The sequence below is a fragment of the Sus scrofa genome, chromosome 1, assembly GCF_054392235.1.
Source record: "Sus scrofa isolate SSC_HxYL_T2T_F1_AM1 chromosome 1, Sscrofa_HxYL_maternal_Yorkshire_Landrace_v2.0, whole genome shotgun sequence".
In the NCBI taxonomy this organism is placed as follows: domain Eukaryota; kingdom Metazoa; phylum Chordata; class Mammalia; order Artiodactyla; family Suidae; genus Sus; species Sus scrofa.
Window position 1 is genome coordinate 214,744,918 of NC_139383.1, and position 19,204 is coordinate 214,764,121.

The 19,204-nt window shown below is 38.8% G+C and overlaps 1 protein-coding gene across 21 annotated transcripts in view; it reads right to left on the reverse strand.

Moving 5' to 3' along the window:
* The window catches only part of ADAMTSL1 (ADAMTS like 1), a 1,005,193-nt gene that overhangs the window by 17,847 nt on the left and 968,142 nt on the right, over positions 1-19,204 (reverse strand). For all 21 annotated transcript variants that reach the window (XM_084984414.1, XM_084984443.1, XM_084984447.1 and 18 more), the window contains one exon: positions 18,252-18,459. In XM_084984414.1, coding sequence (XP_084840540.1) covers positions 18,252-18,459 — 208 coding nt within the window. The remainder of the gene's footprint in view (positions 1-18,251; positions 18,460-19,204) is intronic.

Genomic DNA, 19,204 nt, shown 5'->3' on the forward strand with positions numbered 1-19,204 from the left:
TGCCGTGAGCTGTGGTGTAGGTCACAGACTCTGCCCAGATCTTTCATTGCTGTGGCTGTGGTATAAGCCAGCAGCTGTAGCTCTGATTGGACCCCTAGCCTGGGAGCCTCCATATGCCATAGGTGCAGCCCTAAAAATATCAAAAAAGAATTTGTTTCGAAGACATTTAGTATGAAATGCTTGTGAAATAGCCAAGTAGATATGTTCATTAAGCAGGTGGATATATAGATCCGTGACTTAATAGAGCTGGGCTGAACACTATTTGGAATTCATCAATAGACAAGTAGTGACTAGGAACCACAGGTCATATAACCCAAGGTAAGAGAAAGAATGAGATGAAGAAAAGTTTTAGGAGAGAACCTAAAATGCATGAAGAGGAGGAAAAAAGATATCATATTCACAGGGACAACAAAGGAGTTTCCAGAAATAAGGAAGGGTCACTGGTATCAAAAAGAACAAATGAGATGGAGTAGGAACTGACCAGTATCCAGTGGAACCTGACTTACAGGCTGTCACCTGGGACCTGTTAAGGACAGTTTCAGTGATAATCGGCAATGAAATCAAATAAGCAATGATTAGAGATATAAATGAGAGTGGAAAAAAGGGCTGCTGGAGACACATAGCTCCTTCAAGAACTGCCATATGTGTCAAGGAACATCAGCAAAATGGCAGACTAGGTAGCTCTATGTCCTCATTTCCACATAGAAATATTAAAAAGCAATGAGAAACTGGCTGAACTAACCTTATAGAGATTCTACAAAGTAAAAGGTCAAGAGCAACCTAGTAAACATCAATAATGAAATAGCCACCTTCAAAACTGTAGGAAAATTTGCGCTTAACTGATCTTTCATGTATGACAGTTTTGGTCTAGAGGCAGCAGCATGCCATTTCTTCCCACAATCTTTATGGAGCAGAGAAGATACTATTTGTAATGTGCAATGTTCTAACCTGTCAGAGGGATACCTGAAGGACTTGTCTCTGTTTTGTCTAACTCAAATATCAAGTGTAGAAAAGTGGCAGCCACTAATTATGAAAGCTGCAACAGGACTACAGACACTTGGGGCAAAAGATTACAGATGGAGACATTGAATAGATTACCTAAGGCCCTGAGAACAATCTGGGGTGAGACTATTTTGGAAATTAAGACATTCAAAAGCAGCCATATATAAAGAGTAATTCAGAAAACCACAAGCAGGCTCAGGCAAGTCATATGCTCAGAAAAGACCTGAGGGTACCTTAACTTTTCATGTCAGGCTGATTTATAGGCTCAGAGAGCATTTAGCTAATCAGCAAAGGAGTGCACAGGCACAGAGACAGTATTCAAATACTGGGAGAGGAGTGTTATTTTTCAATGCCCAATGCCCAGAATAAATCATAAGCCATACAAAGAAATAGGAAATCATGGCCCATTCAAGAAAGAATGTAAAGCGGCAGAACCATCCCTGAAGAAACAGGGTACCAAACAATTGTTATAAATATGTTCAAAGATCTAAAGGAATTGGGAGTTCCCACTGAGGCTCAGCAGTAATAAACCCAGCTAGTATCCACGAGGATGTGGGTTTGATCCCTGGCCTCAACGCAGTGGGTTAATGATCCAGTGTTGCCATGAGCTGTAGTGTAGGTTGCAGACATGGCTTGGATATGGCATGACTGTGGCAAAAAAAGTCTAAAGGAAAACATGAATAAACAACTAAAGTAAATAAGAGAAATTATATGTGAACCAAAAAATGAGAATATCAACAACGAAATAGAAATTATAAAAATAAACTTAGAAGCTGAAAAATATAATATCTGAACTGAAAATTTCACTAGCAGGTTTAAGCAGACAGAACAAACAATTAGCAAACCAGAAATCAGGACAGTTGAAATTCATCTAAAGAATCTGATAAAGATTGTGTGTGTGTGTGTCAGATTCACTTTGCTGTACATCTGAAATCAACATACCCCAGTCAACTATACTCCAATAATATTTTAAAAAAGAAATAATTGAGTTTAAGGAGCTAAAAGAAAAAAAAATGAAGAAAATGGACCAACATACACATGTGGGAGTCCAGCAGAAGGAGAGAAAAAGAGGCAGAGAGATAGTTTGAGGAAATAATTGCCAAAAACTCCCCAAATTTGATGAAAGAATGAATCTACAAAAAGCTCAACATGCTCCATGTAGAATAAACCTGAAGGGAACCACACTGAGATACATTATAATAAAATTGTCTTATAAACAAAGAATCTTAAAATCAGCAAGACAGGCTCCTTAGGTACAAGGGATCTTCAATAAGATTAGCAGATCATTGCTCAGCAGAAAATGTGCAGGCCAGAGGTAGTAAAATTGTAACTCTTAAAGTACTGAAAGAAAACTATGCACCTGGAATCCTATATCCAGTGGAACTGTCATTCAAAAATGAGGGTGAAATTAAGATACTCCCAGATAAAATCAGAGGGAGACCATTACCACTATGTCTGACTATAAGAAACATGAAAGGGAAACTCTCAGGTTAAAAATGAAAAGATGCTAGACAGTAACTCCAAGCCATATGAAGATCTAAACATCTCCAGCAAATGTAAATACATGGGCAAATATAAACACTGGTATTATAATTTTGGTATGTAAATACACTTTTAATTTTCTATAAGATTTAAATGACAAATGCATTAAAAATAATTATATTTTCTCCCATTCCGTAGGTTGTCTTCTTTTCTAGGTTCCTTTTTTTTGTTGTTATTTTTATTTGTATTGCCTTGGGAGATTGACCTAACATTTGTATGATTTATGTTAGAGAATGTTTTACCTGTGTTCTCTTCTAGGAGTTAAATGGTGTCATGTCTTATGTTAAGGTTGTTAAGCCATTTTGAGTTTACTTTTAGGCATGGTGTGAGAGTGTGTTCTAATTTCACTGATTTACATGCAGCTGTCCAATTTTTCCAGTACCACTTTATGAGGCAATTGTCTTTTTTCACATTTAATATTTAAAATTATTTAATATTCTAATTAATTAATTAATTATATTTATATTTAATATTAATACTCTTAATAACTGACCATAGGTGTCTAGGTTTATTTCTAGGCTCTCTATTCTGCTCCATTGATCTGTACGACTGTTTTTGTACCAATACCACACTGTTTTGGTTACTGTAGCTTTGTAGTATTATCTGAAGGGTCTTTTATCATTTCATATGAATTTCTGGATTATTTTTTCTAGCTCTGTGAAAAATGTCATTCGTAATTTAATAGGGATCACATTAAATTTGTATATTGCTTTGAGTAGTATGGCCATATTAACAATGGAAGAAAATATTTGTAAATGATGTAACCAAAAACGGCTGACTCTCTAAAATATACAAGCAACTCAGACAACCCAATTGAAAAATAAGCAGAAGACCTAAATGGACATTTCTCTAAAGAAGGTATATGGATGGGCAGTAGGCACATTAAAAGATGCTCAACATGATTAATTATTAGATAAATGAAAATCAAGGCTACAATAAGGTACCACCTCACACTGGTCAGGATGGCCATCATTTAAAAATCTACAAATAAAAAAATACTTGAGAGAGTGTGGATAAAAGGGATCCCTCCTAAACTGTTGGTAGGTATGTAAATTGGTACAACCATTATGGAAAACAGTATGGAGGTTCCTCATAAAACTAATAATAGAATTACCATATGATCCAGGAACCCCACACCTGGGCATATAATTGGAGAAGACTCTAATTTGGAAAGATACATGCACCCCAATGTTCATAGCAGCACTGTTCACAATAGCTAAGACATGTAAACAACCTAAATGCCTAAACGAATGCATTTACTGTGTGTGGTTGAAGTTACATTGCTATAAATTAAAACTAGATTGTTATAACTTTAGGATGTTAGGTGTAATTCTGAGAGCAACTACAATTTAAATATCTACAGACTTAATCTAAAAAAAGAGAAAGGAATCAAAACATCAGCTAAACACAAAAAAAGGCAGTAGGAGAGGGAATGAGTAGGGGAAGGTATAAGACACCTAAAACAAATAACAATGTTGCAAAAATAAGTCCCGGTCAGAAATCCTTGTCAGTAATTACTTTAAATGTAAATGGAAAAAAAAGATCTCTAAGCAAAAGGCATAGATGGGCAATCTATCTACAAAAACTTTTTTTTTAAAATGTATTTTTTAATAAATTGAAGTATAGTTGATTTACAATACTATGTGTCAGTGTACAGCAAAGTTTCAGCTACACATCTATATGTACATATATATATATATAGATGGCTGGATATATATATATATGTATACTTTTAAAGATTCTTTTCAATTATACATTATTACAAGATGTTGAATATAGTTTCCTATGCTATACATTAAGACTTTATCTATTTTATATAAAGCAGTTTGTATTGCTAATCCCAAACTCTTAATTTATTCCTTCCCTGTCCCCTTTCCCCTTTGGTAGCCATAAGTTTGTTTTCTATGTCTGTAAGTCTATTTCATAAATAAGTTCATTTGTGTCATATTTTAGATTTAACATATAAGTGAATACTGTATTTGCATCACTCTTCACTTAGTGTGGTAATTGCTAGGTCCATCCATGTTGCTGCAAATGGCATTATTTCATTCCTTTTTATAGGTGAGTAGTATTCTATTGCATGTATATGTATGTATATCATATATGCAGCTATCTTTATCCATTCCTCTACTGATGGACATTTAGGTTGCTTTCATATCTTGGCTATTATAAGTAGTGCTGCTATGAACATTGAGGTGCATGCATATTTTAAAATTAGAGTTTTCTCTGATTATATGCCCAGAAGTGGGATGACTACATCATATGGTAACTCTTTTTTTAGATTTTAAATGAACTTCTATATGGTTTTCCACAGTGGTTGTACCAATTTCATTCCCAGAAACAGTTTAGGAGTGTTCCCTTTTCTCCACACCCTGTCCAGAATTTGTTATTTATAGATTTTTAAATGACAGCCATTCTGACCAGTCTAAGGTGACACCTCATAGTGCTTTTGATTTGTATTCTCTTATAATTAATAATGTTGAGCATCTTTTCACATGACTTTTGGCCAAATGTATGCTTCATATTTTCTTTTTTTTCTTTTTAGGGCCACACCTGTGGCATATGGAAGTTCCAGGCTAGAGGTCAAATCAGAGCTGCAGTTGCTAGCTTACACCACAGCTATGGCAATGTCAGATCTGAGCTGCATCTGTGACCTACTTTGCACCTTGTGGCAATGCCAGATCTAAGCCACTAAGTGAGGCTGGGAATAAAACCTGCATCCTAATGGATACTAGTTGGGTTCTTAACCCACTGAACCATGACAGGAAATTTGAGACTCACTTTATATATGAAAACTGAAATGGGTTGAATGTGAGAGGATAGGAAAAAATATTACATACAAAGTAATAACTAAAAAGGGTGGGGCGGCTATATCAATAGTAGAAAAAATATTTTTTTTCTTTTTACAGCTGCACCTGTGGCATATGTGAGTTCCTGGGCTGCGACCTGTGCTACAGATCGTGGCAATGCCAGATCCTTAACTCATTGAGCAAGGCCAGAGATTTAACCTGCATCCTCAAAGACAATGTTGGGTCCTTAACCTGTTGAGCCACAACAGGATCTCACAAAAAAATTTTAAGTCAAAACTGTTAAAAGAGATGGAGAGGAAATTATATATTTATAATAAGGTCAATAAAGCAAGAAGATATAACAAACTATTGGTAACATATTTAAGATATAAACATATATGCATAAACATCAAAGCTCCAAAATACAAGAATCAATGATAGAACTGAACAGAGAAATAGACAGTTCTACAATAACAGTTGGACACTAAAGTATCCCACTTTGAATACTGAATAAGATGACCAAAAAACTCCCACATAAGATCAATAAAAGAGGAATTTAACAAAACTATGGACCAATTGGACTTAACAGGCATATAAAGAACACTCTACCCCACAATAGGAGAATATGTGTTTTTCTAAAGTGTATGTACATCAAATATTCTCCAGGATAGACTACATGTTAGGTTACAAAACAAGTCAATAAATTTTAAAAGGATATAATCATACAAAGTATCTTTTCACCACAGTGGGTGGAACTGTAATCAGCAGAAGGAAAACAGGAAAATTTGTAAGTATGTGGAAGTTAACATGTGCTTAAACAACCAATTGGTCAAAGAAAAAATCACAAGAGAAATTAGAAAATACCTTGGGACAAATGAAAACATGGAATGCAGAGGAAGCAGTGTTAAAAAAGAAAATCACTTACGTTAAAAAAAAAAGATAGCAAACAACCTAACTTGAGACCTTTAAAATCCAATATAAGAAGAGAAAACTAACCCTGAAGCTAGCAGAAGGAAGGAGATGATAAAACTAGAGTGGAGATAAAGAATAGAGGAACAATAGAGAAAAATCAGTGAAACAAAAAGTTAGTTCTTCTGAAAGAGCTACACAATAGACAACTTTTAGCTACATTAACTAAAAAAAACCCCAGTAATCAAATTATTAAAATCTGAAATGTAAGTGGTTATATTACTACTTATTTTTTAAAATTTTATTTTGGTCTTTTTAGGGCCACACCTACAACATATGGAAGTTCCCAGGCTAGGGGTCAAATTGGAGCTATAGCTACTGGCCTATACCACAGCCACAGCAATATGGAATCTGAGCCACATCTGCGACCCACACCACAGCTCAGGGCAATGTTGGATCCTTAACCCACTGAGAGGCCAAGGATTGAACCTGCATCCTCATGGATACAAGTCAGGTTCATTACTGCTGAGCCACAATGGGAACTCCTACCAATTTTATAAGAATATAAAAAAGATTAGTGGGAAGGATCAAGATGGCAGAGGAGTAAGATATAGCACTCACCTTCTCTCAGAAACACATCAAAAAAACACATCTACATGTAGAACAGTTAACACAGAACATCTACTGAATGATGGCAGAAGAACTTAAACCTCCAAAAAGGGCAAGAAACCCTGGACATAACTGGGTAGAACAAAAGAAAAAAAAGAGAGAGAGAGAGACAGATGGAATCAGGACTGGAATAGCATTCATGAGAAGGAGCTATGAAAGAGAAAAGGAACCCACATTCTTGGAAGCCACCTAACCAATGGGGAGATCAGCTGAGACAGAGGGACCTCAAAGTTGCTGAGAAAAGTGCAGTAGCTGGACTAAAGAGGGCAAAGCTGAGAGAGCTGCATAGATCATCTGCACCACCACCCAGGACACCATAGCCTGAGATGCTTGGGCAGGGGCTGGATGCTGATACTCTGGAGGTCAGTTCTGGGGAGAGGACTAGGACTGGCTGTGTGGAGACAGCCTGAGGGGCTAAGGAGTGGTGTGCCATGGGCTGGGGAGCAGAATGCCACAGCAGAAGGAACCCAGCAGGAGGTCTGGGCATGAAGGAGAAGCAAGGTGCCATTGTTGGGGAGGGAGAGAGGAGAAGGGGCGGACTGCCACAGGAATTCCCTGTACATGAACAGGGTTTCAGAGGGTGGGGCACCTCTGGCATGGGCTACTGGTGGCCAGAGGCCACTTGCTTGAGCTATAGGAGACTAGGTGCTTCTTGTGCAGGCTATGAGTGGCTGGGCACCTCTTGTGTGGGCTAAGGTCAGTGCAGGGCTAAGTGAGATGTAGTGCCTCTTGTGTGATCTATAGGTGGCAGGGAAAAACCACAGTAGTCATCTCAGAAACCAGAGGGAGGTGTGGCTCCACCTGTGGCCCCAGTCACCTCAGACGCTGGCCAGAAAGAGGACACTACAACCTAATACCACCTGTTGTTTCTCTCACTCCCTTGGGAGTACACCCATCCTGCTGCTACCACTACCAAATGCTCTGGGCAGTGCACAGACGCTTGATCACTGTCCCTTCCTACAACTAGGAGCAGCCCATGCAGTACCTCCTGTGGGGGCTAAATGGGACAGGGTGCTTCTTGCATGGTCTACGGTTGGTGGGGGCAACCCACCACAGTTCTCTCTGAATCCAGAGGTGGGTGTGGCCCACTACCACTAGGGGTACCACAGGCACCATTTGCAGCCTCAATCACCTCAGAGGGAACCACAGAGGAGGGGAGTCATGACCAAACACCACCTGTTGCTGCTCTCACTCCCCTGGGAACACACCTGCCCTGCTGCTGCCACTGCCAAACACTCTGGGCAGCTCCTACATGCTTGATCACTGTGTCTTCCCAGGAACTTGCAACTAGGAGTAGGCTGTGCAATACCTCCTGTGTGGGCTAAGCGGGACAGGGTTGTTCTTGTGTAGTCCACAGGTGGTGAGGCAAACCACTGCAACTATCTCTGACCCCAGAGGTGGGCAAGGTCTGCCACCACTAGGGTCTGTGAACAGGCACCACTTGGGGCGCCAGTCACCTCAGAGGGCACCACAGAGGTGGGCATTGTGTCTTTACACCACATGTTGTTGCTCTCACTCCCTTAGGAACACACCCACTCTGCTGCTGCCATTGCCAAATGCTCCAGGGCAGCACCCACATGCTTGATCACTGTCATTCCCAAGACCATGCAACTAGGAGTAGCCTGTACTACCTTCCTGTGGGTCCTTGCTACTGTCAAGAGCCCAGCAACCAGGTACTGACTACTAGCCCTACCCATTGCCTCCTTATCCCTGGAAACACACTCAGCACCCTGGAGACAATAGCCAGCTCACATTAAAGAAAGAGACAGCAAATATCCAAACTCCCATGCCAAAAATAAATAGCAACCTGCACAAAATACAAAGGGATGCTGTGCATAGAAATAGTCCTACAAATCTACAGTTTGGTTTCCCTAAACTCACAGAAAAAGAAAAACATAAGCAAGATGAAGAAGCTCAGGAACCACTCCCAGTTAAAAGAATAGGAGAATTCACCTGAAGCAGGAAATAATAAAACAGACCTCTGCAGTCTGATAGACACTGAGTTCAAAAGGGAGATAGTGAAAATACTGAAGGAATTAAGGGTGAATATGAAGGAATTAAGAGTGGATATAAACAATAATGCAGATTACTTTAGAAAGGAACTAGAAAATATAAGGAAGAGCCAAGAAAAATTATAAAATTCATTTTCAGAGGTGCATATGGAGCTAAAGAGGCTAAAGAGCAGAATGAATAATGCAGAGGAACAAATCAGCAATGTGGAAGATAGAATAATGGAAACCACCCAATCAGGACAACAGATAAAAAAACAAAAGAAAAAAAAATGAAAGCAATAAAAGAGATCTATAGGATAATATAAAGCAGGCCAACCTACACATAATAGTAATTTGAGGAGAAGAAAAAGGGGATTGAAAATGTATTTGAAGAAATTATGTCTGAAAACTCTCCAATCTAAAGGAAACAGATATCAAGATATAGTAAGCACAGAGGGTCCCCAACAAGTTGAACCCAAACAGGCCCACATTAAAGCCTATATTAAGGCATAATGTAATAAAAACAGCAAAAGTTACAGAGAGAGGATTCTAAAAGCAGCAAGAGGAAAAGAAAGAGTTAATTATAAGGGAACCCCTATAGGGCTATCAGCTGATTTTTCTACAGAAACACTACAGGCCAGAAGAGAATAGCAAGATATATTCAAAGTTCTAAAAGGGAAAAATTTTCAGCCTTAAGTACTCTACCCAGTAAGAATATCATTTAAAATAGAAGGAGAAATAAAGAATTTCTCCAACAAACAAAAGCTAAAAAAGTATAGCAATACTGAACATATTCTAAAAGAAATACTGCAAGGGCTCCTCTAAATAAAAAAGAAGTAAGAAATAGGATGGAGGAAATCATAATTGGAAAGCAATCCCTTAAATAAGCCAGTATATAGATCTAAAAGGGGAAAAAAACCCTATTGTAAAAGCAAAGATAAATACAGGGAACAGCAAAAGGACAACCATGAAGATGTCAAAAAAGGACTTCAAAATCACAAAATGTGGGGAAGGAAAGTAAGAAAATCTAGACTCTTTTTTGAATGTCTTTGAGCCTATATAACTATCAGGCTAAATCAAGCAGATATAGAAAGGGATTAACATACTTCAAAAACAGGGCAACCACAAATCAAAACCAAACATTACATTCACAAAAACTAAAAAGAGGAGGGCATGAGCATAAAATAAAAGGAAATCATCCAATCAAAAAAAGAAAAGAATAAAGGAGAAACAGAATCAACTAGAAAACAAGGTTTAAAATGGCAGTAAATACATATTTATCAATATTTACCTTAAATGTCAATGGACAGAATGCTCCAATCAAAAGACATAGAGTAGCAGATTGGATAAAAAAGCAAGATACTACAATATGCTGTGTTCAAGAGGCTCACTTTAGGGCAAAGGTCACTTATAAATTGAAAGTGATGGGATGGAAAAGATAGTCCATGTGAATGGAAAAGATAGGAAAGCAGGAGTATTTTTATATCAGACAAAATATACTTTAAAATGAAGGCCATAAAGAAAGACAAAGAAGTTCACTATTTAATGATAAAAGCATCCATTCAAAAAGAGGATATTACAATCATTAATATATATGGCCCAAATATAGGAGCACCCAGTATATACAGCAAATACTAACAGACATAAAAGGAGAAACTAATGGGAATACAATCATAGTGGGAAACTTTAACACCACATCCACATCAATGGACAGATCCTCTAGAAAGAAAATCAATAGGGCAACAGAGATCCTAAATGACCCAATAGAAAAGTTAGCCTTCATTGACATTTTCAAGACATTACATCCAAAGAAATCAGAATATACAATCTTTTCATGCACATGGAACATTCTTAAGGATTGACCACATACTGGGGCACAAAACTAACCTCAACAAATTTAAGAGTAAAGCAATTATTTCACGTAACTTCTCTGACCACAATGGTGGGAAACTAGAAATCAACCACAGGAAAATAAATGAGGAAAAACTGACTACATGGAGACTAAACAACATGCTACTAAAGAACCAATGGGTCAATGAGGAAATCAAATGGGAAATTAAAAAATACCTTGAGACAATGATAATGAAAACACAACCATTCAAAATCTATGGGATACCACAAAAGGAGTATTGGAGGGAAGTTCACAGCAATACAGGCCTTCCTCAAAAAAAAAAAAAGAAGAAAAAAGAAAAAAAAAAAGAAAAATCTCAAACAAAAACCTAGCAGGAGGGATAACTCTCCCAGACTTCAGGCAACATTACAAAGCCACAGTAATCAAGACAGTGTGGTACTAGTACCAAAACAGACATATAGACCAATGCAACAGAATAGAGAACCCAGAAATAAGCCCAGACACTTATGGTCAATTAATCTTCAACAAAGGAGGCAAAAATATAAAATGGGAAAAAGACAGTCTTTTCAGTAAGTGATGCTGGGAAAACTGGACAGCCACATGGAATCAATGAAACTGGAACACACCCTCACACAAAGCACAAAAATAAACTCAAAATGGCTTAAAGACCTAAATGCAAGACAAGACACCATCAAACACCTAGAAGAGAACATAGGCAAAACATTATCTGAAATCAACCTTACAAACATTTTCTCGAGTCAGTCTAAGGCAACAAAAATAAAAGCAAAAACAAATCAATGGGACCTAATAAAACTGACAAGTTTTTTGCACAGAAAAGGAAACCATAAAAAAAAAAACAACAACAACAAAAAGACAACCTACAGAATGGGAGAAAATAATTTCAAATGACGCAACTCACAAGGGCTTACTCTCTAAAATATACAAACAACTTATACAACTTAACAGCAAAAAAACCTAACAACCCAATTGATAAATGGGCAAAAGTCCTGAATAGACATTTCTCCAAAGAGGATGTACGGATGGCCAAAAGGCACATGAAAAAATACTCAGCATCACTGATTATTAGTGAAAAGCAAATCAAAACTACTGTGAGGTACCACCTCATACCAGTCAGAACGGCCATCATTAATAAGTCCACAAATAACAAATGCTGGAGAGGGTGTGGAGAAAAGGGAGCCTCCTACACTGTTGGTGGGGGTATAAATTTGTACAACCACTATGGGAAATAGTATGGAGGTACCTCAGAAAACTAAATATAGTTTACCATATGATCCAGCAATCCCACTCTTGGGCATATATATTCCTTGTAAAAGATACATGCACCCATATGTTCACTGCAGCACTATTCACAATAGCCAAGATATGGAAAAAACCTAAATGTCCATTGACAGATGAATGGATTAAGAAGATGTGGTATATGTACACACTGGAATTCTACTCAGCCATAAAAAAGAACAAAATAATGCCATTTGCAGTAACATGGATGGAACTAGAGACTTTCATGCTAAGTGAAGTCAGTCAGAAAGAGAAAGACAAATACCATATGATATCACTTATATCTGGAATCTAATATATGGCATGAATGAATTTTTTTTTTTTTTTTTTTTGCCATTTCTTGGGCCGCTCCCGTGGCATATGGAGGTTCCCAGGCTAGGGGTCGAATAGGGAGCTGTAGCTGCCAGCCTATGCCAGAGCCACAGCAACACGGGATCCGAACCACTTCTGCAACCTACACCACAGCTCAAGGCAATGCTGGATCGTTAACCTACTGAGCAAGGGCAGGGATCGAACCTACAACCTCATGGTTCCTAGTCAGATTCGTTAACCACTGCGCCACGACGGGAACTCCATGAATGAACCTTTCCACCGAAAAGAAACTCATGGACTAGGAGAACAGCCTTGTGGTTGCCAAAGGGGAGGGGGAGGGAGTGGGATGGACTGGAAATCTGGGGTTAATAGATGCAAACCATGGCATTTGGAAGGGATAAGCAATGAGAGCTTGCTGTATAGCACTGGAAACTATATCTAGTCACTTATGATGGAGCATAATGTGAGAAAAAGAATGTATGTGTATGTGAGACTGGGTCACTTTGCTGTACAGTACAAAACTTACCAAACACTGTAAACCACCTATAACAGAAAAAATAGAAAACATTAAAAAAAAAAGAAGATATTAAGAAGAAAAATATCAATTCAACAACTTAACCCACTACCTAAAAGAATTAGAAAAAAACAAAGCCTAAAGTCAGCAGAAGGAAGGAAATCCTAAAAATCAGAGGTGAAATCAATAAAAGATTCAAAAAGCATTAGGAAAAAAAATCAATAAAACCAAGACCTGGTTCTTTGAAAGGATAAAGAAAATTGACAAACCTCTGGCCAGACTCACCAAGAAGAGGAGACAAACAACTCAAACTAAATGAGAAAGGAGGAATCTCAATGGATCCTGCAGAAATACAAAAAGCCATAAGAGAATGCTATGGACAATTATTTGTCAGCCAATTTGACAATCTAGAATAAATGAAAAACTTTCTAGAGACTTGCAGACCACCAAAACTGAATAAGAAGAAATATATCATTTGAACAGACTGATCATGAAAAATGAAATTGAATATGTAATAAAAACACTCTCTACAAATAAAAGTATAGGACCAGATGGCTTCACAGGCAATTCTACCAAATGATGCAAATGACAAGGGTTTAATCTCTAATATACAAACAACTTATACAACTCAACAGCAAAAAAACCAATAACCATCAGAAAGGGAAACTAAGTAAACAATCCATTTATAATTATACCAAAGTTACCTAGGAATAAATTTCATGGAAATGAAAGATCTATACACTGAAAACTATAAGAGGTTAATGAAAAAAACTGAAGATGACACAAATAAATGGAGATATTTTGTGCTTGTGGATTGAAATTATCAATACTGTTAAAGTGCCCATGCTACTCAAAGCAATCTACAGATTCACTATCTGTAGATTCCTATCAAAATTACAATGGCATTTTTCTCAGAAGAAACAATCCTAAAACCTGTGTGGACCACAAATAACTCCAAACAAACAAAGAAACCTTGATTGATTGATTGATTTTCTTTTTAGGGCTGCACCTGTGGCATATGAAGTTCCCTGGCTAGAGGTCAAATGAGAACTACAGCAGCTGACCTATGCCACAGCCACAGCAATGCCATATCTGAGCTGCATCTGCAACCTTTACCACAGCTCATGTTAATGCTGGATCCTTAACCCACTGAACGAGGCTAGGAATCGAACCCGCATCCTCATGCATACTCGTTGGGTTTGTTAATGCTGAGCCACAACAGGAACTACCCAAAGCAAACTTTAGAAAGAATAAAAAAGCAGAAGGCATCACACTCCCTGATTTCAAACCATATTACAAAGCTATAGTAATCAACACAGTATAGTTTTGCATAAAAACAGACACATAGATCAGTAGAACAAAATAGAGAGCTCAGAAACACAGGCATATAGAGTCAACTAACTCACCACAAAGGATCCAAGAATATACAGTAGGGAAAGGACAGTTTCTTCAATAAATGTTGGGAATAAATCTTTAAAGCCACATGCAAAAGAATGACACTGGATCACTACCTTTCACCCAACAACAAAAAAATTAACTCAAAATGGATTAAAGATTTTGAACAGAAGACCTGCAACTGGAAAACTAGAAGAAAACGTAGGTGGAAAGCCCTTTGACATTGATCTTGGCAATGATTTTTTTTTTAAAGCAAAAACAAGTGGGACTCCATCAAACTAAAAAGCTTCTGCACAGCAAAGAAAATCTTCAACAAAATGAACAGGCAGCTTACTGAATGGGAAAAAATATTTGCAAGTCTTATATCTAATAAGGGTTTATCTAAAACATATAAAGAACTCATCTAACTCAATAGGGAAAAAAATCCAATTTAAAAAGGGCAGAGGAGATGAATAGACATTTTTTTCAAAGAAACAAATGGTCCATAGGTACATGAAAAATATACTCAACTTGACTAATTATCAGGAAAATTCAAGTCAAAACCACAGTGAGATATCACCTCACTCCTGTTGGAATGGCTATTATCAGAAAGACAGATATAACAAGTTTTAGGATGTGGAGAAAAGTGAACTCTCGTCAACTGTTGTTGGTGGGAATGTAAATGGGTGCAGCCACTTTGATAAACAGTTTGCAGGGGCCTCAAAAAATTAAAAATATAATCTCATATGAACCAGCTATACCACTTCTGGATATTTACCTGAAGAAAATGAAAACAGATAATTTGAAAAGACATGTGCACCCAAAATCACCACAGCATTATTTATAACAGCCAAGATATGGAGACAACCTAAGTGCCCTCAATGGATGAAATGATAAAGAAAATGTGGTATGTATGTATATATATACACACACACACACACACACACATGCACACAGAAATATCAATCAGCCATAAAAAAGACTAAGTCTTGCCATTTGTAGCAACACTTATGGACCTGAGGGCATCATGCTAAGTAAAATACGTCAGACAAAGACAAATACCATATGGTCTCACTTATATGTGGAATCTAAACAAAACCAAAAAACAAAATAAATATGGAGAACAGACTGGTGCTTGCCATAGGCAGGAGGGGGTGGTGGGAGAGGTGGGAGTGGGTGGGTAAAATAATGAAGGGGTCAAAAGGTTGACATTTCAAGTTATAAAATAAATCATGGAGATGTAATATATAACAGGATGACTATAGTTAATAATCCTATATTGCACATTTTGAAGATGAATAGATCTTAGTTCTCATCACAGGAAGACTTTTTTTGCTATGGTGAAGGATATTAATTAGATTTATTGTGGTGGTCATTTTGAAATGTATACAATTCATTATGTTGTACACCTGAAACTAATATAATGATATGTCAATTATACCTCAATTAAAACTTCAACACCCTAAGGTCTACTCCAGACCTGCTATTTGAGAATTCGCATGTTTAACAAGATCCACAGGTGATTCACATTAAAGCTTGAGCCATACTTGCCTAGAAAGTTTTAGGAGAGGAGTTTGAGAGTGTTTTAGAGGAAGGAAGGGGGAAAGACTTATTTCTCTGTCTTTTAGGAAAAATAATCACTTAGAATGATCAATGTGCACGTCTATGCCCTTGAGTGACCTCAGTGATACAATGCAGAAACATCTCCCAGGTGTAGCCAGGTCTGTTCCCAATTGTAATTTCAGAAACTGCCAATAAGCCTTGAGGACCTAGAAGCAGAGCTGCCTTGGGCTCAGTGAGAGCTATCGGCAGTGGACTTTTCCAGGTAAGAGAAAGATAATATCCCCCAGGAGTGGGAGCATAGGGGAGCTCATGCCCCTTTGATTATGAAGCACATATATTAGGTCGCTGGAATTAAGCAGGGTTTGGTAGAGGCCCCGCAAAGGAGCCGCTGGCTAAGCGTGTTGATTGGCCAGTCTTGAGCATTTTTCCAGACTCACCTGGGACATAAATGACTTATATGTCACAAATGAATTCTGTGACCACATTTCCCCCAAATAACATTGCATCTTCATTAGAGATGGTCCCAGCATATTAATGGCAAGTTCCAAGTGATTGTTTTCCAAAGAACACACTTCAAGGTGGGGATGGAGGAATACAAATGCAGTCATGTGTAGACACCAGTTCCAATAAGTTCAAGTTGCTAACTGTCCTCAAACATTTGGTCACATTATTTAATACAGTTACACAAAGAATTAAGAGCCTTGTGGTTGCTTTGGGATGTTCTCACCAGCCAAGCTTAATGGTATGTTTCAGACACCAACCAATCAGAAACTATGCCTGACTATGTCGTCCTACCCATTAGCACCAGTCTCTGACAAACCGTAACAGCTCTCATCACATGGTTGGTGGGTAATCAACTGATTATCAGTCCTGGCTGGCAGCTCTTTAAGAGGCTTAGTAGGACTCTGGGAGGTTTTGGACACAGACTTTGGGAGAAACAGTATATACAATTATATCATTTTCCTCACCCACCACACCAGATTTGTGTGTGTGTGTGTGTGTGTGTGTGTGTGTGTGCACGTGCCAACATTCTAAAACAGACAAGGGGTCAGATGAGTAGGACAACTATTCTCTGTCTAGAGGCTCTATTTACCTGCACTGAGGAAAGCCTAGGCCTCTAATTATAACAGGAGTTCCTGACTTGTGCCCAGTCCCACCTGGCCCAGAAATGATGACAGCAATGAGGCCACTCCTGGTACCCCACAGCCCTGGGCTGCTCTGTCATGGCCAGGTGTGTGTCACTGCTCAGGTTTGCTCTTCCCTGAAGAGTCCTCAGTTTGTGTTGGCTTTTCTTCTAAGTCAGAACTAAACATCAAGTTTCCTCTCCAAGTGGAGAGTCACTGTGGTTCCTCCCCACATCCAGCTGAGCCCCTATTTTGGAGCTCTGATGAGCTAACCTGGGACTTTTTGGCTAACCTCCAGCAGAGAACCAAGAAAGGAGTTGTTGGTATCCAGCTAGGCTTCAACTCTTCTTGGCTTGGAACACTGGTTCACTACTCTGGCTTTACATCAGCATCATCTGGGTGGGGTGGAGGTGGGGCTTCTAAAACATGCCCATTTTGGGTCCCACCCCTGAGAAAATGACTTAGAATCACTGGAGAAACTTTAAAAGACTTTGTCCAGGCTGCACCTCCCAGAGGTGCTCTCTGCAACCCAGCTGAGAACCCTGGGTCTAAACCAACACTGCAACTCCCAGATGGCTCTCATCAGAACTTTACATCCCCAGCTCCTGCACAGCTGCTGAGAAAAGGTGGCCACAGAGAAAATGAGTCTCAAGGAGTCACTGAGGGTCTGATGCTGGTCTGAGAAAAGGAAGACCTCAGAGTGGAGGGAAATCAAAAGGAAAGTGTAATGGGTGTGGGAGGTGTGTTAGTGTTATTGAAGAATGGTCAAACACTTGAGGCTTTAGGAAGGGTCCAGAGCAGGGTTAGCTGATTGATAGATGGGAATGTGAAAGATCGATAATCACAGAGGATGTGGCAGTGGTGCCATTTTACTTCCTATTGTGGCAGAACTACACCTTCAGAATATATTTCAGATAAAGCCCTCTCACCTTGAGGAATCTAAAAAAATGTGATACAAGTGATACAAATGTACTTATTTACAAAAGAGAAATAGATTCACAGACAAAAATCATGGTTACCACAGGGGAAAGCATGGGGAAGAGGGATAAATTTGGGATTTGGGATTAAGAGATACAGACTATTATATGTAAAACAGATACATAACAAGGACCCACTGTATAGCACAGGGAACTACATATTCAATGTCTTGTAATAACCTCTAAGAGAAAAGAATCTGAAAAAGAATATACATATGTATGTGTGTGTGTGTGTATGTAAATGTATACATAAAACTGAATCACTTTGCTGTACACCCGAAACACTGCAAATCAATTATACTTCAATAAAAAATAAAAATTAAAAAAGCTCTCTCACCTGGCCCCAGCTGGAGAAGGCCCACTCCACACACAGCTGTTGGTTACAAGCCTGGGTGTCCACTGGCCGTTTGGCGAGCTGTGTGCACATGTCATTGGACATAGGAGTGGAGATCCCAGAAGCTTTCAGCTTCTGGCAGGTCACCCGGCGGGTCTGGACACCTCCCCCACAGCTCCGGGTACAGGCGGACCAGGAAGTCACCATCCACCTGGGAGGAGGAAGAAGAGTCAGGGGAAAGGGTCAAGACACAAGGAGGGGAATGATGTCAGCATCCTCCTGTTCTCACCACACAGCAGATAACTGGGGGGTCCCATCTCCTTTCATGGTACACACTTGGGGTGCTGGGCTGAAAATGCATCCCTCTCAAGATACTGACCTTAAATCCCTGGAAATTGTGAATGTTACCTTATTTGGACAAAGGGTCTTCACAGATAAAGTAAAATATTTTGAGGTGAGATTATGCTGCATTAACTGGGTGAACATCTATCCAGGACATGATCATGTAAATCCTATCATGTGTCCTTGTGGGAGAAAGGCAGAGGGAGATCTGACATAGCAGAGTAGATGGTGGAACCATAGAGGTGGAGGCTGAAGTGATGTGGCCACAAGCCAAGGGACCCCTAGAGCCACCAGAAGTTGCAAGGGTAGAGGAACTGATTCTCTCCTAGTGCCTTTGGAGGAGGTGCAGCATAACCTGCTGACACCTTAATTTTAGACTTCTGGCCTCCAGAACTGTAAGAGAATACATTTCTGTTGTTTTAAGCCATCACGTTTGTGTAACTTGTTATGGCAGCCACAGAAAACAAATATCCTTTGGGCATTACATAAGGAACAGCATCTTGAAAGAGTTTTCTGGAGATCAGTTGCTTGATCTTAACCTTGGCACTCAAAACAGTGAGCTTGCAGATGGAACACTCTGGGGGAGATAGTCCTTTAGCTGGTTATGCTGCACT